At 44.6% G+C, this 23,932-nt stretch overlaps 1 protein-coding gene and 1 long non-coding RNA gene across 3 annotated transcripts in view; both read left to right on the top strand.

The window, feature by feature from the left end:
* sgip1a (SH3GL interacting endocytic adaptor 1a) overlaps positions 1-20,154 on the top strand; it is an 82,882-nt gene extending 62,728 nt beyond the window's left edge. For both annotated transcript variants that reach the window (XM_082510347.1, XM_082510348.1), the window contains exons 14-27: positions 1,025-1,105; positions 1,639-1,713; positions 1,934-2,731; positions 3,632-3,753; positions 4,034-4,187; positions 5,968-6,027; positions 8,211-8,270; positions 9,217-9,328; positions 13,449-13,604; positions 14,741-14,876; positions 15,005-15,207; positions 15,457-15,521; positions 16,084-16,248; positions 16,684-20,154. In XM_082510347.1, coding sequence (XP_082366473.1) covers positions 1,025-1,105; positions 1,639-1,713; positions 1,934-2,731; positions 3,632-3,753; positions 4,034-4,187; positions 5,968-6,027; positions 8,211-8,270; positions 9,217-9,328; positions 13,449-13,604; positions 14,741-14,876; positions 15,005-15,207; positions 15,457-15,521; positions 16,084-16,248; positions 16,684-16,706 — 2,210 coding nt within the window. In that variant the 3' untranslated portion in view covers positions 16,707-20,154. The remainder of the gene's footprint in view (positions 1-1,024; positions 1,106-1,638; positions 1,714-1,933; positions 2,732-3,631; positions 3,754-4,033; positions 4,188-5,967; positions 6,028-8,210; positions 8,271-9,216; positions 9,329-13,448; positions 13,605-14,740; positions 14,877-15,004; positions 15,208-15,456; positions 15,522-16,083; positions 16,249-16,683) is intronic.
* Positions 20,155-22,116: 1,962 nt separating this feature from the next.
* LOC309692973 lies at positions 22,117-23,158 on the top strand. The gene is made up of 2 exons (XR_014272548.1): positions 22,117-22,290; positions 22,376-23,158. It is a non-coding gene; the product is annotated as an uncharacterized lncRNA (long non-coding RNA).
* Positions 23,159-23,932: the final 774 nt, after the last annotated feature.

Below are 23,932 nucleotides of genomic sequence, written 5' to 3'. Positions count from 1 at the left end.
ACGTTCTCATCTGTAGCCGTGTCCCAAAACGTCGGCTGCATCCTCCGGAGGCTGCATTTGAAGGCCGATTACGTCACAGCCAGGCGACGAAGGCTGTCCCAATTCGTCGACTCCTTCAAACGCGGCCGACAAATGCGTCCTTCATTTCCCCAAATTTGAAGGATGGGTCGGGTGTGTCCTTCGTGGCCCACCATATCCCAGAAATCATAGCGCGGCCCAGCCAAATTTCAGCTGCCAACAATGGCGGCTGCTACTAAGTTTTAAAATTACTCTTATTAATCTTTCTGGGCCACAAAATAAACTTTTAACATATTTTCAGGCGAGAAAGTAGCTGCGTAAATTACAAATATCTGCTCGGTTTATCAAGACATCGCATATTTGCAAAAGTCTGTCACCCACCAGCTCGATAGCTAGCCGGGGGGTTCAATGGTCACTCCAGCCGGCGAGAGCAGCGGACTCCCGGCGTCATCGTTTTCAGACCCCCGCTCTTTCGCTACTCAGGTTAAACCTCATATATAAGTCACTCGGATAACTTAAAAATGTAATTTTTGCCTTTTTTTCGGTGTTTTATTTGTTCCGGAGTAAACCGGTTTGGCTGAGATCAAAGTTATTAGATTAAATAAAACTTTATTAATCCATCGGGAGGGTTCCTCCGGGATTTTCACACAGCTGAATAAACATCAAACTGATTAAACAGAAGTGTGAGACGGTCGAGAATTTACGCCAGTGTCTTGTTATACTTTAGATAGCAAGGAGCAGACGGCCGAGTTTATTAAACTCCACCGAGACAGCGGTGACGCAAATCTGAAGGCTAGACCGTCCCATTTCACAGCCTCGCACTTCCGGCCTTCTCGGTCTTTGAAGGACCCGGCCCACGTAGACCGCGAAGGCCGGGTCCTCCGAAGGATGCAGCCGACGTTTTGGGACACAGCTTCACGCAAACATCCCCAAAGGATCACGAGCCCGAAGTGTTTCGCTGCTAACGCCCTTCACGATGGCCTTTTCTGTCCCCTCCTGAACTTAGCGGTTCTATCTGAGTGTGACGTGTGGGGGACTCCTCTATCAGAGCCTGAATCCTCTTTGACAAGATCCTTTCCCACAGGAAGTAAGTTGCGCCATTCCCTCCACATTACGCCGCACTTCCCCGTCCCTGTGAAATTAACACACAGATGGATCAGCTCAGCTCATCATCCTGAGAAATCTGCAAACTGACCTGATCAAACAGCTGTGTGCCAATAATGCTCCCTTCCCCGTTCTAAACAGCCATCGTTTCATTTCATCAGTCATTTCACGAGCACGTGATTCAGCGTCGGTTGTAACACCAGAGACGTTCAATAAGTTTCCGTCATTGGGCACCAACCCTTGCCTGCATGCATTTGGGCTGATGGGGGCTGAATGTTCTGTGTTGCATGGTGGGTAATTTGGGACGATCCCCCCTCGTGTTGTATCTGGAATACAATGGTGCCTGTCGTTGATAGATCCAAACGTTCATCTTGTGTTGGCTTATTTTCTTCATTCATTTTTTTCCTTTGTTGTCGTTTGCGCCTTGAGTCAGACTGTATGCAGCCCATCACCAGGTGCAGTGATGTGAAACAGGTAATTATTGCATTCATTGTTAAACTTGTGATATACTTGCAGCTCCACCTCCACTTCCACCCAAGAATGTCCCAGCTTCTCCACCAAATACTAGCCCTCCGCCTGCAGATGATGCTGGTAAGAATCTGCTCATCTGTTTCTGCCTCCCGTTAAATCGCCTCAAACTGAAACAAGCTTTTAAATTTGACCTCAGTCGTCTGTTTATCTTGATGTTCCGGTGCTAACTTTGTCAGTCTGTTTGTCTCCCTGTGATGTTTTATCTCCTTGCTGAGCACATCTGCAAACACCCCCCCCCCCTTTTCTTTTTTAAATTGCTCCTTCCTTATCTCTGTTTCAGAAGTGTCTGCAGGAGCAGACAGCTCAGCCAGGAAGCCTTCAATAGCCGACTTGGACAACATTTTTGGACCGGAGCAGGCTGCCTCTGCCTGCGAGGATACGGGTGACTCGTGGGTCTGCTTCAGCGAAGAAGCTCCTGACCAGCCGCCTCCACCAAAGGACCCTGCACCTCCCCTCCCCTCCTCCCCACCTCCTCCAGAAGAACCAGCACCTCCATTACCAGCCTCCTCTCCTCCACCTGTGCTTCATGCCCCACCCTTACCTACATCACCACCTCCTTCAGAAGACTTTGCACCACCTCTGCCTACTTCACCTCCCCCAGAAGATGATTTTGTTCCCCCTCTACCAACTTCCCCACCTCCCTCAGAGGAACAAGTCGTACCTTCAGTCCGTTCGGGTCCTCCCACTCCCAAAGACCAAAACCCTCCCACGCTCGCCACCTCTCCGTCTCCTGCAACAAAGGAGCTTTCATCTCCTCCTGTTTCCTCCCCTCCTCCTCTTAGTTCACCTCCAAGTGTCCCACCTGCACCCACCCCCAAAATAAGCACTCCAGCACTGACGCCTCCTTCCGAGGAGCCTGCGGCTCGCTCCGTCCCGCCGCCTCTTGTCCTCTGTCAAGAAGAGAAGCCCAACAATACAAGCACCACCCATCCCAAAGAGGATGGAGGTGAAACTGTCACTTCGCCCAAAGATGCAATCCAAGGCAGTAGAAGTACACCTCCGCCACCACCTCCTCCAACGTACCGCGCAGTGGTTTCATCACCAGGTCCCACATCTGGGGCCGGCGGCACGAATAGCGGTGAGCGCTTCAAGATCCTCACTTAAATATATTTGTTGGGTTAAAACTTAATTTAGAGGATGGTTTACAAGAAATATTCTCACTACAATGAAAAGAAAAAACCCACACGTCACCTGATCACTTAACTGCTAATTTTAATGGTGTCATTGCAAACAGACAGTGACAGTGTTGTGAGCTGAGGCATCATGTCAGCAGTGCACCCTGCTCAGATTTTCTTTCAGCTGATTGCACCACTTTTGTTGGAACTTGCATCACAGGAACAGTTATTCTGCATGTTCTTCCTGGAAAAGAGGTCATGTTTTGGCCCAGATTTATGTACAATAGCATTTTGCCTCAGAGCGTATTATGTTACCAGGGCCTTTTTCTTTCACGTTTTATTAAAAACTTGACTTGCTTAGAATTTCTATGCTTTTTGTTGCATTTTTAGTGCCTTTTTTTCTTTGTTTGTTTTTTAGCTTTTTGCTTTTTGACCCGTCCTTGAGCTGCCCAATATGTGGGAAACGTGGACAAAGACAGCAGTGTGGGCGGGTTTGTTTTGTTAGGTTAATTGTACTGAGCCAGTGTCCAAAAGAAGTGGATGTAACGATGTGGCGAAAAAGGAGCGAACGAGGAATAAAACTGATCAAATTTCCTCTCGAGTTTTCAAAATGAAATGTTTGAACATCTGAGCGGAATCATTTTTCCAGTTTCGTCAATGGTAAAGCACGTAGAGGGATGTGTGCTCTTAATGCTGTATGGAGGATATGAGGTGTGTAGTAGATCACGACAGCGATCCTGTGAAGTGAAAAATGAAACAACACTTCTTACTGAGTGCTGATGGTACTCTGTCCTTTTGTTTAGTCGTTTTCCAAACTGAATAATTAAATTAATCCCTTTTGTGTTTTTTGCGCACCCCTTCAGGTTCCTCTTCACCCGTACGACCTGCCACACCGTCGTCAGTCAACCCCACCCCACCTCCCCCTCCACCTCGTCCCCCTTCACGACCCAAACTTCCTCCAGGGAAACCTAGTGTAGGCGATGCGGTAAGACCTTTTTTTGTTGTTGTTTTTGTTTTCATTTTGTCACTCTTATATCTTTCAGTTCTTTGGCTCTGATTCGGGGATTTAGGCATTATTTACATGGCCTTTGAGTCTAGGAAGAACTGGCAAAAGAATAATCATTAAGTCGACTATCTTAATCAGGGTTTAACTTGATAATCCCAAAGAGTTTATAGCGGCTGTGTACATAGTATTTAAAATGCCGCATGCTAAACCGCTTCTTGTTTCCTTCCCGTCTCTCGTCTCGTCTCCTTTCTCTGTTCAGAATCGCCCATTCAGCCCACCGATTCACTCGGCCAGCCCTCCTCCCATTGCTCCGTTGGCGAGGGCTGAGAGCACCTCCTCCATCTCCTCCACCAACTCGATGAGTGCCGCCACCACTCCTACCGTGGGCAAGGAGCTCTCTGTGTCTGTAACAGGTGTGTGGACCATCCGCTCAACACTGCAGCACGTCTCCTGATGGATGTGGAGGTCACAGAGGCTAGCAGGGGCATCTTCTGTCATTATATTAAAAGTTTTACATGCATTTTACGAACTTTGCATGTAGCGTTTGTGCGCATGAGTCATGCACCTGTGCATTTACTCATTTTATTTGTTTTGGTTCTTTTTTTTCTGGAAATGGCAGCAGTTTCACCTTTGATGTTGTTTTACAGCATCTAAGTATCACAGAGCGAAACCTTCTACAAACATGCAAATGATAGTTTTCTGTATACATTTCTATTTATTGATAAAGAATTAATTACACCTAAAGATAAGAGTCCTGAACTTCACACACACACACACACACACACACACACACACACACATATATCTATATATATATCTATATATCTATAGATATATAGATATATATCTATAGATATATAGATATAGATCTATAGATAGATAGATATATCTATCTATCTATAGATATAGATATATATCTATAGATATATCTATATATATATATATAGATATATCTATAGATATATATATAGATATAGATCTATAGATATATAGATATATCTATCTATCTATAGATATAGATATATATCTATAGATATATCTATATATATATATATAGATATATCTATAGATATATATCTATAGATATATATCTATATATATATATATATATAGATATATCTATAGATATATATCTATAGATATATCTATATATATATATAGATATATATATAGATATATCTATAGATATATATCTATAGATATATCTATAGATATATATATATAGATATATCTATAGATATATATCTATAGATATATATAGATATATCTATATCTATAGATATATATAGATATATCTATATCTATAGATATATATAGATATATCTATATCTATAGATATATATAGATATATCTATATCTATAGATATATAGATATATCTATATCTATATATCTATAGATATAGATATATCTATATATATCTATATCTATAGATATATAGATATATCTATATCTATAGATATATAGATATATCTATATCTATAGATATATAGATATATATAGATATATAGATATATATCTATATATATCTATATAGATATATATCTATATATCTATATAACTATAGATTCACGTTAACACGCAAACACAGGGAAATTCTGCAGGGTGTGAGTAGGAGGTGAGAATATGAAAATTTTAAAGTGCAAACCATCCTTTAATGAATTAGTGACACAACAATTTCTACTCCTTGATAACTGTAGAGTCGGTTTTAAAGGAGCCTGCAGTGCAGCTTTTAGTGGATAATGGCAAATCTCAGTAGACTGTAACATAGCTGAGTCATAATACTAAAAAAAATAATAAATACACATTCTGGAGGCAGCAGTTATGTAAAAGCAGAATCTAGTCCCCGATTGGAGGGTGCTTTCTTCCTCTTTTAAACAAATTGCAGGGACCGACTGAATAAATGACATTTTTACTGAGGTCTCTGTTACAGCCGCTTAATTTAATCTGTATTCTTTGTGCATGAAAACAGTCTCAGAAACTGCTTATTATGAAATATTCTAAATTGCTCCTTTAAAGTTTCACCACTTTTTAAAATTTTGTATTTTCATCAGCATATTTATTATAATTGAATATATTTGTTTTTCTCCCATTTGAATTTAATGTGCATCACAGTTCTGATCATTTTTCGTTGTCTTTCATGGTTTGATTTCTTTTTGCTTGTTTTTTTGCTGTTTGTCTCTTTGGCTCGTCAGAGGATGATGTATATGTAGACAAACTTCCCACCTTTGAGAGACACTTTGATTCGTTTGCAGGTAGGGTAAAGCACCCCCCCCTCCTCCTCCACATGGGGACGGGGGGCGGGTTAGGTAAGGGTTTGGTGAGTGCTTGTTTTGAGAGTTTTTGGATTTGGATGCTCTTTACCCGGAGCGCAGTGCACAAAGAAGGGTAAAGGCCATCAGTGAGTGTTTTGTGCCTTTTTTAGATGGAGGTCAACAGGTTTTGTAGCCTCATGTCAGGCTTTAGAAGCACAGTGCATACCAAATCATTTTTCTTACTCCTCCTTTTTTCACTCATCTGCTTTGATTCGTGCACAGATGTAAGGACGCACCAGACATTATTTCTTTTCCTTTTGAATATGGCATCATTTTTCAGTGAAACCACCAATCTTCTACATTGTTTTACTCCTCATACCTTCCCACGCATTTCTCAGCCATCGAATGCATATAACAGTCTCTTTTTATCTGCATATCTTTGTCATTTCTTCCTTGTCTTTCTCGCTCATTCTCTTGGATGTCACAGTGAAATCTGCCAGGAAACAAATGAAAGCTGTGGTGACACAAAAAGCTGAATCTACTGCATAGTACTCCAAAAAAAGTGCCCCCCACCCCCCGGCCCATCTGCCCGCTTCTAAGACTTTTCTCTCTGTTTTATGACTGTGCACCAGTGACTGTCTCGCCATGTTCCCATGGCAACCTCCTGTCTCGTCTCTCGGCGACACACATTGTGCGTGCAGTGCGGTTGCTCCCAGATACCTCTGCTCTCAGTTTGCAGCACAAGAGTGTGTTTGAGTGTTTGTGTGCTGTTAGCATGTCTGAGGAGCTCTTTATCTTGTCGGACCTCGAGATCCACATTGTCTGTCTTTTCCCTCTCACGCGCACTCAAACTCACCAGCTCACTTGTACCGTCAGATCAGTGCTTCTGCTTAGAGTCATTTGAAGCCTGGCGTGAGATTTAGGCTGAATTAGACAGGCAGCAGCTGCTTGGTATTCATGCCATCCTCAGTCTACAACAGGAGTGCACGACACGGCCTCGAGTTCAACCAATCTCTCAACCAGGCTGTAAAGCATCGGTCTGCTCCCACGCTTGACCTCTGACGCTCACCTTTCACACCTGTCGCCCACGCTCTCTTCAACATAGAGCCCGACATATTACCGGACCCCCGCCTTCCCCATCTGAACACCCGCCCTTTTGTTCTTTCTCTGAAGCAGTCTGCCGCTCTCATCGTTCCATCACCCGACACTCTTAGTCCTCCCAGACCTTTAGCCACAGGAGCCTACGGCCATAGCATGGAGAGGAACAGGCCTCCCCTGTTTTTGTGGAGCATTTGCAAAGTTTACAGTGTCAGCGTGACAAAAAAGTACACAATTTTTCATCCATCAGACCTGTTGGAGTCACATTAGAGCTGGAGTGCAGATCATTAGAAAAATGCTACTGCTCCAGTTTAACGTTTCTTATTCTTTTAAATGCATTTGGGGGAAACAGGATCCACCAGTGTTCAGGTTCATTACCATGTTATTATTATATTATTAAAAAAAGTCAGAAAATGAGCTGAAATATGGTTTAATTTGGTTTAAGCTGTTTATCTAGTTTTTTTTCTGTTGCTTACTAATTGGGACTTTCTGAGTCGTCCTCTTTTTTTCCCTGGTGTCCGTGAGGGCGGTTCAGGTGTCTTTGTAAAAGCATATGGCACCTGAAACGTGGGGTGCAGCGAACCACAGTCTCGCCGCCTCCCTGCTATCATCTGATCTCAGTCTCATGGCTTCCCTCTGCACACCATCCTCATGCATAGCGGCCAGCGTCAGTGTGTTTCATAACTGAAGGCCTGTTGTGAGACCTGATCACAGTTTTAACACTCGGGTATCTGCTGATGAAAGTTAGGGTCACTGAATTGGAAAGTCAGCTTGTTTCTAATGCTTTGCTTTGGAGAAAACGTTGGCTCCCCCAACACAAACAAAAAAAGACCACTGTGTATCACCCATCTTGTCACATGCTCCTCGACCCTTTGTCCTCTTTCGCCCCCAGCCTCCACCTCCACGTTTCACCTCACTGTGACGTGTAATAGACCTGCCATGTGAGACTCACGCTACTGTCCTTCTCTCCTTGCCCCTCTCACCCCTCTTCACCCACTTCCCCGCCTTTCATCCCTGTACCTCCTCCCTCCTCCTCGTCCTCCTTTCCCGACCCCCTCCCTCCCTCTACCCTCGAACCCTCACAGAGAATGACCAGCCATCCCTTGTATGGTTTGACAGAGGGAAGTTTTATTTAACCTTCGAAGGTAAGTTTTCTCTGCAACAGGGTAGCGCGCACACACGTTATTACGAGGCTCATTCGTGCAAGCTTTGGCCTTCTTCTCTCCTCCCCCTTTCCTCCTTCCCCTCTTGGCTCCTCCATCATCATCATCCCTTCATTACCCTAACCCTGGCCATGCTATCGCCCTGACTGAGCCCCCTCACCTAGAGCCAGATATGCGGTGCAATATCTCCCTCTAACTTCTTCTGATGATGATGTTCATTTTCATCATGTCTGCACTGATTCATTCCCTAAAGACTCATCAGTCTTTGTCTACTTTACTAATCACTTTTCTCTGTACTGTCATCATTTTACCTGTTGGGTGTTTGATCTTGGGCTCTCTGATGATCTTTGATCTTGTCCAAAAAATACAAAAATTGTCAGCATGTCTGGAGTACGCATGCACATCTGCCTTGCTCTATGTCTGCCTCTGTCTCTTTTTAAAAACATCCAGCTGTGCTTATTCAGTTAAAAACAGACATGTATAACCCACTGTGTAGAAATGCATTAATCTGAGGGAGACATTGGAAGCAGTTCACAGTCAAAGAGCAGAGAGAAATGGGTATCATCCGTACATATAATGTGCTGTTTTCGTGCCTCTTTACTAACACCAGTATTTGTTTCATTTCATTTCATCACTCTTAATTTGTTCATGTTTCGTTCCTTATTTTCTCCACACACAGTTTGACACAGAGAGCGTAGTTTAAGATTTGGAGCATCTATTTTTCATGTAGTGATTTCTGCTGAAGTGTTTGTATTCAGGGCTGAAGTTTGGATATATTAATATCAAATTTAGGCTTAAGAATTAAAAAATGGTTATAATTTGAATGTAATTCTGTCTCTGACAGCAACCTCAACAAATCAAACAGCAACAGTGGAGCACAGCATTTATTTTAATTACAAATGTGTACGTGTGGGTTGGTTACTCGTAGGCTGCTCTCGAGGGCCCAGTCCTCTCACCATGGGAGCTCAGGACACGCTTCCTGTGGCGGCTGCGTTCACGGAAACAGTCAACACCTTCTTTAAAGGAGCCGATCCCAACAAGTAGGTCTTCTTTACCTGTCACAGTAGAAAACCCTGACTAGGCTATTTCAATATTTATTTATTTTTGTGTGGATGATGAGTAAAAAAAGTTTTTTTGACTACGTTTTACCACAATATTTAAGGGATAATGGTCGACGGGGTTTATTAAGTTTGTCCCAGTTTACCATCTAAAGCGGCTGTAATGTTTGTTTGATGCTTTTGTCCATCCATCCATCAATCCTCATCCGCTTTGTCCGGGGCCGGGTCGCGGGGGCAGCAGCCTAAGCAAAGAGGCCCAGACCTCCCTCTCCCCAGCCACCTCCTCCAGCTTATCCGGGGGAATACCAAGGCGTTCCCAGGCCAGCCGAGAGATATAATCTCTCCAGCGTGTCCTGGGTCTGCCCCGGGGCCTCCTCCCGGTGGGACATGCCTGGAACACCTCACCCAGGAGGCGCCCAGGGGGCATCCTTGTCAGATGCCCGAACCACCTCAGCTGGCTCCTTTCGATGTGGAGCAGCAGCTGCTCTACTCTGAGCCCCTCCCGGATGGCCGAACTTCTCACCCTATCTCTAAGGGAGAGGCCAGCCACCCTTCGGAGGAAGCTCATTTCTGCCGCTTGTATCCGCGATCTCGTTCTTTCGGTCACTACCCACAGCTCGTGGCCATAGGTGAGGGTAGGGACGTAGATCGACCGGTAAATTGAGAGCCTCGCTTTTACACTCAGCTCCCTCTTCACCACGACGGACCGGTGCAGCGTCCGCATTACTGCAGCTGCAGCCCCAATCCGTCTGTCGATCTCCGGCTCCCTTCTCCCATCACTCGCAAACAAGACCCCGAGATACTTGAACTCCTCCACTTGGGGCAGGAACTCATCCCCGACCCGGAGTGGGCACTCCACCCTTTTCCGGCTGAGAACCATGGCCTCAGATTTGGAGGTGCTGATCCTCATTCCCGCTGCTTCACACTCGGCTGCGAACCGTTCCAGTGCGAGCTGGAGGCCCTCACCCGATGAAGCCAACAGAACCACATCATCTGCAAAAATCAGAGATGAGATTCTGAGGCCACCAAAGCGAAAGCCCTCCGCCACTTGGCTGCGCCTAGAAATCCTGTCCATAAAAATTATGAACAGAACCGGAGACAAAGGGCAGCCCTGGCGGAGCCCATCACCCACCGGGAACGAGTCCGACTTATTGCCGGCAATGCGAACCAAGCTCTTGCAACGGTTGTATAGGGATTGAATGGCCCGTAGCAATGGGCCAGACACCCCATATTCCCGCAACACCTCCCACAGGACACCCCGAGGGACACGGTCGAATGCCTTCTCCAAGTCCACAAAACACATGTAGACTGGTTGGGCAAACTCCCATGCACCCTCAAGTATCCTGGAGAGGATAAAGAGCTGGTCCAGTGTTCCGCGACCAGGACGAAAACCGCATTGTTCCTCCTGTATCCGAGGTTCGACTAACGGACGAACTCTCCTTTCCAGCACCCTGGCATAGACTTTCCCAGGGAGGCTGAGGAGTGTGATCCCCCTGTAGTTGGAACACGCCCTCCGGTCCCCTTTCTTAAAGATGGGGACCACCACCCCGGTCTGCCAGTCCACAGGTACTGCCCCTGATCTCCACGCAACATTGCAGAGGCGTGTCAACCAGGACAGCCCTACAACGTCCAGAGCCTTCAGGAACTCGGGGCGGATCTCATCAACACCAGGGGCTCTGCCACCAAGGAGTTGTTTAACTGCCTCAGTGACCTCGCCCCTGGAAATTGGCGGGTCATTCCCCTCATCCCCAGACTCTGCTTCCTCCTCGGAAGACGTGTCAGTGGGATTAAGGAGGTCCTCGAAGTATTCCTTCCACCGCCTGACAATTTTCTCAGTCGACGTCAGCAGCGCTCCGCCAGCACTATACACAGTGCAGGTAGAGCACCGCTTTCCCCTCCTGAGACGTCTGACGGTTTGCCAGAATCTCTTCGAGGCAGTCCGAAAGTCTTTTTCCATCGCCTCTCCGAACTCCTCCCACACCCGAGTTTTTGCTTCAGCCACTGCCCGAGCCGCATTCCGCTTGGCCTGTCGATACCTGTCGGCTGCCTCCGGAGTCCCACAGGCTAACCAAGCCCGATAGGACTCCTTCTTCAGCCTAGTGGCTCCCTTCACCTCTGGTGTCCACCATTTGGTTCGGGGATTACCACCACGGCAGGCACCAACCACCTTGCGGCCGCAGCTCAATGCAGCAGCTTCGGCAATGGAGACGCTGAACATGGTCCATTCGGACTCAATGTCCCCAGTCTCCCTCGGAATGCTGTTGAAGCTCTGCCGGAGGTGTGCGTTGAAGATCTCGCGGACTGGGGCCTCTGCTAGACGTTCCCAGCACACCCTCACTACGCGTTTAGGTGCACCAGGTCTGTCCAGCGTCTTCCCCCGCCACCTGATCCAACTCACCACCAGGTGGTGATCAGTTGACAGCTCAGCCCCTCTCTTTACCCGAGTGTCCAGAACATATGGTCGCAGGTCTGCTGATACGATTACAAAATCGATCATCGACCTACGGCCTAGAGCGTCCTGGTGCCACGTGCACTTATGGACACTCTTATGTTCGAACAGGGTGTTCGTTATGGCCAAACTGTGATTAGCACAGAAGTCCAATAACAGAGCACCGCTCGGGTTCAGATCAGGGAGGCCGTTCCTCCCAATCACGCCCCTCCAGGTCTCGCTGTCGTTACCCACGTGAGCATTGAAGTCTCCCAGCAGGACAACAGAGTCTCCAGGTGGAGCACCCTCCAGCACCCCCCCCAGGGACTCTAAGAAGGCTGGGTACTCTGAACTGCCACTCGGCGCATAAGCGCAGACGACAGTCAGGACCCGTTCCCCGACCCTAAGGCGCAGGGAACAAACCCTCTCGTCCACCGGGAAAAACCCCAACGTACCGGCAGCAAGCCGAGGGGATATTAGGATACCCACCCCAGCCCGCCGCCTCTCACCAAGGGCAACTCCAGACTGAGACAGAGTCCAGCCCCTCTCCAGGAGACTGGTTCCAGAGCCCAAGCCATGTGTAGAGGTGAGCCCGACTATATCTAGCCGGTACCTCTCAACCTCACGCACTAACTCAGGCTCCTTCCCCACCAGAGAGGTGACATTCCATGTCCCTATTGCCAGTCTTGGCAGCCGGGGGTCAGTCCGCCAGGGCCTCCGCTCCTGGCCGCCACCCGGCACACAATGCACCCGACCCCTATGGCACCTCCTGCGGGTGGTGGGCCTGCGGGAGGATGGGTCCATGTCTCCTCTTCGGGCTGTGCCCGGCCGGGCCCCATGGACTAAGGCCCGGCCACCAGACGCTCGCCCTCGGGCACCCTCCCCGGGCCTGGCTCCAGGGCGAGGCCCCGGTAACCCTATCCCGGGCAGGGTAAACTGTTCCCTCGGTTTCCTTTTCATAAGGGTCTTATGAATCGCTCTTTGTCTGGTCCCTCACCCAGGGCCAATTTGCCATGGGAGACCCTACCAGGGGGCAAAAGCCCCCAGACAACATAGCCCCTGGGATCCCTGTGACACACAAACCCCTCCACCACGATAAGGTAGCGATTCAAGGAGGAGTGATTTGTCAGAAATGACAGTTTGATTTATGAAGCATCTGATGAGCTCTGGACACACACATGTGTTTACAGCATTATGTGTTTGTAGTTAATATGGTCAAACATCCACAATCCTGTCACACAGTGTTTATAGTGAATATGTGAGGAAGTATACAGGTCCACTAACAAACACTTGGTTGAACTATAGACTATAAACACATAAGAACAGTGTTGGTGGATTTTGTTACAATGAATCCAGTTTTGTATGTTTTGTACTTGAATTTCCTCCTGCAGAGTCATGTAAACAGGTAAAGTTTGCTTTTGTTGCTCTGAGTTGTGGATTAGGATGAACTAATGTGTTATTGATTTTGCTTCTGATCGGGGCTTTACTGCTGTAATAGTGTGTGAGCTGTGATTGGCAGAGCTTTTAATGTAGTGATTCAGTCAATAGCAGAAACGCATTAAGACTGTGTGTTTAGTTTTATTATCAAAAGGAAATGAAGTCATGTGTGATTTGTGCATTTGTGTGTCTCTCTGCAGTCTTTCATGCAGTGTTACTCTCTCTTCTCTTTCTCAGGTGTGTTGTGAAGATCATAGGTGAGATGGTTTTGTCGTTTCCGGCGGGAATCACGCGGCACTTTGCCAATAACCCGTCCCCCGCCGTGCTAACCTTCAGCATAACCAACTACAGTCGACTGGAGCATGTGCTGCCTAACCCCCAGCTCCTCTGCTGGTAATGACACCACCGTAAACTCAACATTTCAGTTAAAAAAATAAAAATAAAAACTCAGCTTTTGCTGGAAGATGTGAAAAGATCGAGCCAACCTTTCTGGGAATACATAACTAAATCTAAATACATTATTGTCTAACTTTAGCGTCACCCAGTAATACCTAACATGTTATATGTGGTCCCGTGTAACCAAACGTGATTAAAACCAAATCAATGTACCTGTTGCAAATTATGCATCATTTTAATTTCACTTACAGAGCATGTGCGATACTTATTTTTAATAAGCATGCCACACTTGACATTAAATTTTAATGACTTTTGTTATGCAAGTCACCTTATTATCTATGGTGACACAGCAAGTTTGATGTCACACAGACTGTAAAACATCAGGAGAGCAACATGTGACCAACAAAAAGGAGTAAAGAGGTTTTGGGGAGGTCGAGGTGATGGCGTGAATGTTTCCATGTTTGCAGCGCTGACATGTGCTAGTGAACTGACTCATCAAACATCTACAACCCCCTGTGGTTTATTCGGGGTCTTTTGACCACTTCAGATGAGTAAATTTTGTGAGCTTGTTTCCAAAATGAGCGCTGAGTAAGTGTGGAGTCATCATGAGGTCGTCTGAGTGTGCAGGCAGATAACCGTGTTGCACTTGTTGTGAAACGCCTGATAAACCGCCTGATGTGATCTTTAAAATTAAATATTAAATTATGCAAAATATCACACATCATTATAGCATGAAGTCATGTGACCTCACAGTAGAATAAACATTGTTTTTAATTATGATTCATTTGTTTATTACAGCTGTCAAATGTTGATGTTTTCCAGCCTCCTGCGCGTTTCTTGTTTTTAGAAAAGCAACTTAAAAATAGTTTTTACTTTATTCTCAGCACCTGTAAAGTCTGTGTGATCTAACGACCACCAACCACATCTGGATCATCGTTGGGTCACACTGACTCTGTGAGGAAAAAGTCACATTTTCCTCCCAAAAAACTTGTTTTTTGTGGTTGAACAGTCGTTTCGTACCAGCACACCGCTGAAGTCTAATGGCTGTGTTTAGTCACTTCAATAGAAAATCACCACAGTCCTGTGAAACGTCTGAATTGTGATCGGGCTCTTTACTGCGATTCCTCCACCAGCGACACCACCACGCAAGCCAAGGCTGACAGCAAGGACTTCTGGGTGAATATGCCAAACCTGATATCGCATTTAAAGAAGGTGGCAGAGCAGAAACCACAAGCGACGTACTACAACGTGGACATGCTCAAGTATCAGGTAACCTTGGATTTGGGATTTTGAGAGTAGCTTAAATCCCAAACACTCAACTCCTTCAGTCGAAGCATGTTCAGCTGTTTAGGGTGTTTCAGTGTGAACAGGCTTTTATCAAACCACGTGTTTGCCAGGTGTCAACACAGGGCCTCCAGTCGACTCCTCTGAACCTGGCAGTGAGCTGGAGGTGTGAGCCCACCAGCACTGACTTGAGGATAGACTACAAATACAACGGGGAGGCCATGTCGACGCCGATGGCCCTCAACAACGTTCAGTTCCTCGTCCCCGTTGATGGAGGCGTTTCAAAGCTACAGGCTGTCCTACCTCCTGCTGCATGGTACGGTCTTTCTAGACTTGTTGTTACACAGTATTAAGCTACACAGCTGAACAGATTAAGGGGGTAAAGGAGGCAGTTTGATGCATTTATTGCTCCAAATGTTATTTAGACAAGAGATAAAATCCTGTGCCATATCTGGGAGTGCCGTGCATTTATTTGCTGTCAGGTTTTGAGGTTAACCTTCAATGACCTGTTCACCTGTTTATGTTGTATCCTTTAATGGTTTTCTCTTATTCCTAATCCTGGTAGGAATGCAGACCAGCAACGAATCCTGTGGAAGATCCCCGATATCTCCCACAAATCTGAAAATGGAGGTATTTCTTTTGAATGATGATTTAACCTGTTTCTTTAAATAACATAAATGTTGGGAGGACACGTGGTGCATGTGTGTGGCTGGTGTACAAATGCTGAAAATGGAACAACCGCAGATGAGGACGACAAGATGGAGAGGAAGTCTGGTGCATCATGCCCACAGTAAACACTGCCCCCTGTTGGACAGCAGTGATACAGTTACTTCACCAAAGCTGATGTTTACAATGAGCTTTTATTTTTTAATGGGATAAAGTAAACGAGTGCCCACGGTAGCAGCTGTGGAGTATTTACACAGTTTCTTCTGACCAAGTTGAGTTTGATTTGTGCTCCAGATCGCAACCTGCCATCATTAGACCCACACTGTCATTTACATGGCAAGGACACCCATCAGTGACCTGACCTCCAGGATGAAGACACGAAACTAGATTATGAATTCTCTTTAAGATGAGATCTGCAGTTGTAGAGATGTTGCCCATTTTTCATGTTGTTACATATTTGCTTTTGTGGTTTCTAAATATTAAACATTTTGGGGCTTGGTCTCATCCTCTCATTCTGATCCCTCAGGTGTGGGCTCGTTGTTAGCACGCTTTCAGCTAACAGAAGGTCCGAGTAAACCGGCTCCACTGGCGGTGCAGTTTACCAGCGAAGGCAGCACCCTGTCAGGCTGTGACATCGAGCTGGCTGGGCCAGGGTACCGCTTCTCGCTCATCAAGAAGAGGTTTGCTGCAGGTCTGTCAGATGGGGTTTTCAAAATAAAATATTCATTACTGCTACACGAAAGCTTAGCCAGCCAATTCCCGAATGTTAACAAGTTTATAAACTGGTTATTGAACATATAAAATCCATGTTTTATCTCTTTAAACTTTTTTAAATACTGATTGTAGTTCCTGGAAATACAACTCCCACCAGTTACACTGTAAACATTTTCCTTTATGTATGTTTAGGTTAAGATAATGTGCATATAGTAGGACTTGAAAAGACTTAGATGAATCCACACAGTAATAAAAGTCAGTTTTAGGATTATTTTAGTAACTTGGTAAAGCTTACCTGAGTAGAATAAGTTTGAATCCTTTCATTGCAGCTACTTAATAAAACATAAAACTAATGAAATATCACATCTCATTTATACAGATAAGCACTTAGTTTCTAATTGACGTCTTTCAGGAAAATACCTGGCTGATAACTGACCCATCGCTGAACAAAGTGAACGCAGTGGACTGAGGTCGACGCCGAGGACAGAGGACAGACGGACACCAGACAGACTCTGTGATCCTTTTCTGAACCCACACAACAGGTCTGCAGCCCGCCCAGCAGTATTGTATAACTTGCATATAACATTGTGGAACTGTTATAGGTCATGTAATTATTGTATTTGTATTCATTTCATAACATCTGTATTGCTGCACTTAGACACAAATGGGTTCTTTCCTCCTCTGTAGTCTGTGCCTCTGTCTCCGTCCTCCTCTGGTCAACGTGTGGTGGTGTTTTTAAAGTTTTTCACTGCAGCTGCCTGACCAAACAAGGAAGGAACAGATTTTTAATTCTTGTTAATGTGAAAATTTGGGCCATTTAAAAAAAAAAATCCTCGTTGTGGTCAGACGTGCATCAAATCTGAACACATCCAGAGTTGGATGGGATGAAGTTAGTAAACAGCCCGGTCCTCAACCTCTGGGATAAGAATACGAGAGGTGTACTCACTGTTTTGCACTGATCCATGTAGCTGCTTCACATGACACACCATCAGCTGTCACAGGTAAAAGTGGGTCCTTCTTCTTGGTGCTTGTGTACGACCTGTATGAAACTAGATTTCCAAGCATCGCCTGCTGGTATTACATGACACATCCTGCTAAAGACACCAGTTAGCCAGTCAAGCCACTATTCTATTTCTCTGTTATATACACTCGCATGCAGGTTGTAAGGATGTTAGGCAGCTGCAATGACTAGTCAGTTTCACTGGTAAAATAAGGAACTATGTTTTCGTGTCAGAACAAAAGAAGTGTACAAAGTGTCATTTAAGTCGAAAATGTATATCTTAAAGGGCGTTTGGTGTTTTCCTCGTATCGTCAGATAGCCTTCCTGTTGTTCACAGGACAGCAGTGTTAGACTGCAGAGTACATGACAGCATTCTATTTTTATTTATTGATGACAATGACTCGTTGTATAAAACGTGATTCTGTATATGAATAGAGTTTGAATGGTATCACACGACTCGAACCCTTAAAGGTATAAATATTTAAATTCCTTCTCATTTTTTGTTATCTGTGTAGTTGGGTAACCTGTGTACAGTATAAGGTCTAATTTTTTGAATTTATTTCAGATATAATTTTTTAACTCAAGTGCAACAGAAGAATTGACCTATATATGGGTGGGGGAGGGGTAATTTAAAGACAAAAGATAAATATCTTTCTGGATTCTGTGTAATGCTTTGTGAAAGCAGTGTTAATGTAGAGTTAGCTATTACATGGCCAAGATTCACGCTTTGAGGAATAAGTTTGACATTTTTGGATGATGCGTGTGACATCCGCCAGGAAACTGCTAGCATGCTAAAAAGGCCGGGAAAGGCTTGCCAGTCTGTGTCTGTCAGCACCTAGAAAGCTGATTAATCCACAGTGTCATGTTTCTTCTTTAATACAAGGGTGTAAAAACACCCTGTTGTATTCGTCATTAACAAGTTTATTTAGCTTGAGAGTACTGCATGGGTCCGAAAATGCTAATGGCGTTCATCCACGCTAGACGTTAATGTCTCTGTCAGGATAAAAGGCAGCATTTTAGTAACACCCTGTCATTTTCTCTTGCGCCATCACCAGGTCAGACTTTTCATTAGTTCATGACTTTGGTTTATTAAATAAATGTTCCCCTAGCCTTATTTATGCTCGTTCTGGTGAGCTAATTTTAGCATGCTAATATGCTAAATCACCAGGGATACTGCAGTGAACGTGCACTCATCCCATTAGCATGCCAGTAAATCACATTGCTGTGCTGCAGTGCGCACTCTCAAGAGAAGCAAGCATCAAACTCTGTAGATGTTTTAGCCTCTTATATTTTAGCAACGCTAGCTTAGCCGTTTCCCTCCCGTTTCAGTTTTTCTGCTAAGCTAACCAATATGGCTCCTGGCCAAGGTTAGTTTTTCCCCCCAAAATGTCAAACTCATCCTTCAAGGAAGACAAAAACAATAAAAACGGCTGCAGAGATGAAGTTTAGTGACCATGGTACTAGTATTGGAACAGGAACTGTTTACTGGGACCAGCTCATTTCCTTACTTCAAACTTAGCTGTAATAAAACAATAAGGAAACCCTGATCATCTAGTGTTCTCAGTTCTTTCCTCTACCTTCAGTTTGACGGCGGATCACAAGAAAACCTTCCTTCCTGTTTCCATTTACCTCACTGGTACCTAAACTCCCTCATATCATACCCTCATATCGTGAGCAAATCCCAGTCATCCAGCCAGTGCTTGAATCCATGGCTTTATTTTGCATAATTGTAACGGTCTCTGTGAGATGACATGATTTAAATGAGGTTGTGGAGCGAGGTTAAGTCGACCAAAATGCTTTCTTTTTCTTTTTTTGTTTTACGTTTTGTTTTTTCGTATTTTATGTGTGTGTACCCCAGACAGTCAGTCCCTTGCTAAGGAGAATAAGCTGAATATTTTTTAAATGGATAAAAAAAAAAGTGTTGTTTAATGTGAAAAACACTGTGCCGATGATGCTGAACTTCCTGAATGCTCCGACACTCAACGTGAAGAACAAAAAGTGTGCGTGAAGTGTAATCGAAAAACCTCTGTACTGTACTCTGTGTTGGCAATCAACTAAATGTAACCAATCACGGTCCTCTAAGAGCTCTCAAGCATTTCGAGCGGATTTAGGACGGTATCCTGACGTCAGTACACCAATTCAGCGATGCAGTACATCTGATTGGATAGTTTTTGGGCCCTGCAGTTCAAATGAGTCTGTTCATTTGTACTTTGATCTTGTGCAGACCCAGGCTGAGAGAACGGCAAAGTTGCATTTTGTTGGTGTGAGGAACGATGGATGATTGGTGCCGTTTAGTTCTTGATAATACTTTTGTTTGGTGACGCATTTTTTCAGTCATGTCAGTCTTTCATCGAGCTAAATGGAAGACCACGTGCCCGAGACAATGCTGCTACCTTCTTTAAGCTAAACAGTGCAACAGTCACTACAGCATTATCTACAGAAGCCCACCACACATGCCACCCACGGTGCATCAGTGTAGAATTACTCCTACACTTATGGTTACACGTCTGTTTGATCACAAACCTTTTTCACTGTATTTCTGGAAACAGCGTTTAAAATTTTCAGTGCATCAAAACACAAAAGCTTCATCTTCATGGCGAATTCATCCTGCAGTATTATTGGATGCAAAGCATGCGGTCAAACGGTGGGGCTTTGTGACAATAGTGCTGAAATGACGTGTTGTGCTGAGTGTCAGTTACCTTGTGTTAATGTTGAGACGAGAGCAACGAGTGTGTTTGTGTGCTATAAGCAAGAATGCTTTTTGGTTCTTTACCATTAACCTCAAACACATGTGAAAGCTGTTTGTACAGTACATAACAACGCTAAGATGATCTGAGAAATTTAGTTTGCTTCTTTCCAAAACCAATAAAAGTTATAACTGGATGTTTGTGTTTGCTGTTTTCCTTCTATGAAGTAATATTATGAGGTTTTATTTGTTCCCATTCAGCAGGTTGCTTTAGCGATGTTAGTCCAAACTTTTGACCTTGGCTGAAATATCCCCCAAAAAATATGGGACGGATTTTGTTTAATTAATTTTGCCCTTAGAACTGCCGCCATTCTTCACTGCACAGCTTCAACAGGTTGCTGAAAATATTCCTCAGATTTGGATCTGTGTTGACGTGATAGCATCACACGGTCATATTTGTCGGCTGCACGTCCATGATGTAAATCTTCTGGTCCACCAAACCAAAGTGTGCTGGCTTGAGATCTGGAGGCTCTGCAGCCCATTTGAGTACAGTGAGGTTACGACATGTTCAAGACATCAGTTTGAGATGATTTGAGCTTTGTGACATTGTGGCACTAAACAGCTGGCAACTACTGTGTTATTCTGCTACTACATCATGGTTCACAGATGCTCTTCTGTGTTCCTTCATTGTAACAAGTGGTTAAAACCAAGGTATGTAAACCTGTATCCAGTGGTAAACTGCTGGTCATGGCTAGAACTGAAGGCCATAATTTGATTATGTTTGCATTTGTACAAGTGGCTGGTTAGTGTGATTTGCACATGATGGCAGCAGGATTACAATCTTCTGAATTTTCCTGTCGGGGGAATCCTGACAGCTACAGGATGGATTCCCATCCAATTTGGTCCAAACACACATACACCTCTGAGGATGAACCACAGTAGCTTTGATGTTCCCTTAATCCTGTCTGCTCTGCCACCATCTCATTAAATTAGCTGAATTTTAAAGCTTTAATGATTTCCACGTGTAAAATCAGTTTCATTCTTCCCGTCAGTCTAAGCTAGTTTGTGTGCCACGTACGCTAGGACAGCTAACACTGTAAATATGGATTCTATGGTCATTTTGAGCCCAAAGCCTGACAGGAGCTAGCCAGGCCAAAGATGCTATTGTTTCATAGAAAATAATAGAAAATGATATAGTGGAATCAACTTGAATTAATAAAATTCACCCAGGGAAAATAAACCACAGGTTATTGATGCTATTGCGCTTTCCTTTACTTCATAAAATGCTAATTGACTGAAGCTGGATTTAGAATAAGAGCATAGAGGAGTTGGTGGATTTGTAGCTGGTTAAGAGTGTAGTTTATTTTCTTGTTGCGTGCTTACGTGAGAGGTGAAACCTGCTCTAAGTACCGCCCCTTGTAGGCGGGGCCGGGTTGTTGCCTAAGGGTCATGTGTAAGTGGTGTGTGGGCGTTTGTGCACACCTGGGCCCTGTTTCAGGAAGCCGGTTTAGTGCAAACTCTGAGTAAGTATACCCTGAGTTAACGAAAACTCTGGGTTTTCGGTTTCACAAAGCGAGTTCAGCTGCAGCCTGAGTGAGTCACTATGACGACACACGCCGTGAAGCTAACCTGCCCCCTAGCAGGTTTACTACAACTAACCCTGACTGTCTCCGCCTCTTTGTCGGAAACCTGACAGTAGGAAGTGTCAGACATGGCGTGCTCCTTCCTTGAAGAGCCAGTAGATCGTGAAGCCCAAATTCTCCGCAGAGCTCTCCGCCGGGAGAGAGTGATTAGAGCGCGTTTGGACATTTTATCATTTCCTGATGATTTTCTGTGCGAACGTTACCGTTTTTCAGCACAATCTATAATTTATTTTAATAACATCCTCAGGCCATATATTACGCATGTGACACATCGCGGACATGCTCTCAGTTCTGTACATATTATTTGTATCGCACTTCGGTTTTTTGCAAACGGGAGCTTTCTGTATAATATTGGTGACGCTGAGCACGTTTCCAAGGCTACCGTCTGTCGGGCAGTCAGGAATGTTACAGTTGCACTGAAACGTCTCCTGTACTCGTTTGTGGTGTTCCCCGGTCACAGACCCACAAGATTTATCAAAGAGGGATTCCACAAAATTGCAGGTATCAGGGTGACCAAAACGTAATGTATGATGTGGTGATACTTGGACTACTACTTAAATTTTACATTTATTTTCAGGGTTCCCAGGCGTGATTGGCTGTACAGATGGCACTCACATTCCAATCATTGCTCCTTCAGTAAATGAAGGAGACTATGTGAACAGGAAGTCTTTCCACAGCATTAATGTACAGGTACATAGTTCCCTGTAGCATTTCAAACTAACAAATTATTTCATTATAGTAATGGATGCTAATTTGTGTTCTCTGCACTGTGAAGATCATATGTGATGCTGCCAACATTATCACAAATGTGGAAGCCAAGTGGCCAGGCTCTGTCCATGACTCACAAATATTCCGTGAATGTACACTGAGCACAAAATTTGGACATGGTGAGTTGAGAATACTTTAAAATATATAAAGACCAATTGCTTCAGGGACATTTGAACTGAAGTGTATCCTTCTGTCTTAGGAGAGTTCACTGGCTACTTGCTTGGTGATAGGGGGTATCCATGTTTACCCTATTTGCTCACCCCTTACCCTGACCCTGAACCGGGCCCACAGCAGCGATATAATCTGGCTAATTGCAGGACAAGAGCCAGAATTGAAATGACTATCGGAATGCTTAAGGCCCGGTTCCAGTGCCTGCAAAGACTCAGGGTCACCCCAGAAAGGGCATGTGACATTATTGTGGCATGTGTGATTCTTCACAACATTGCCACAATTAGAGGAGAACACTGTCCTTCTGAACCAAACATCAGCAGTGATCCAAACCATGAACATCCTGACCCTCCCACGGACATACAAGATGGAAGCGCAGTCAGAGACACCATATGTCACAATCATTTCCTTTGACCCATCACCTCAACATGTTGAAAGAAGAATAAACAGATTTTTTGTTCAACTGGCTTTATTGGTCGCCTGTATTTCCTGTACACAAAGTATTAAAAGATGTAAACCTCATAAAGTGTCTCTGTTGCTTCCTCCTCTGTAACAGCTGTCAATGTTTCTTCATTATTTTCCTGTAGTAAAGAAATAAACAACATTGCTGTTCTACTGTAAACTCATATAATCTGTGGAGTATTACTCACAACTGCATGTTGGTCTGGCTCAACAGGAGGCTGCACCAGATGCAGTACACCACCACCATCAACTGATAGAATATGAGGTTTATACAGGTCACTTATAACTTACAAGGGACCAAATGGCAATTAACAAACATACCAAGCACCTTACACTTCATTGTCATTATGCTCTCAAAGACAACCAAGCCTGAGGGAAGGCAAAATCAGTAGGAAAATAACTTCACTACAAAATAATCCATTATGGTAAAGAGTTTATCAAATGAATGAGTAGCACTGCAAAGGTGACTGTGAAGAAAGGATGTATGCACATCATGTATTATTTTGGATTTACCCCCTATGTAGGCACTTGTGTCTTGCGGGGTTATTGACTCAGAGGATGTCCCCGCAGAGATGCCTTCGGCCACAGGGCGCCCACTGTTTTGGCTGAGGGCCAACTGCTCAGCCTCTGTGAATGGTGGTGGTGGAGGACCCCCACCTGTTTTTCAGGCCTCCGCTTTTTTTCTGTTGGCTATAACGGGCCACATTTGAGCATACAGAGTAAGCAAATATGTACTTGTAATGTGCTCAGATAATTTCAATAAGTGCTTACAGAAAGAAAATTAATGTAGCCTCTAACTGCAATTGATTTACATCGGACAAACAGACCAAGCACTATGGCTCATAATACAATTACACCTCACCTGTTTGGACTATATTTTTAGATTTCATTTTTACTTGCTGCCAGGAACGTTTGGGGCCTGTTGGGTTGCACC

This window comes from Aulonocara stuartgranti (genome assembly GCF_965226115.1).
Source record: "Aulonocara stuartgranti genome assembly, chromosome: 17".
NCBI lineage: Eukaryota > Metazoa > Chordata > Actinopteri > Cichliformes > Cichlidae > Aulonocara > Aulonocara stuartgranti.
Note: the sequence above shows the minus strand (reverse complement) of the source record. Positions and strands in the feature narration are given on the sequence as shown.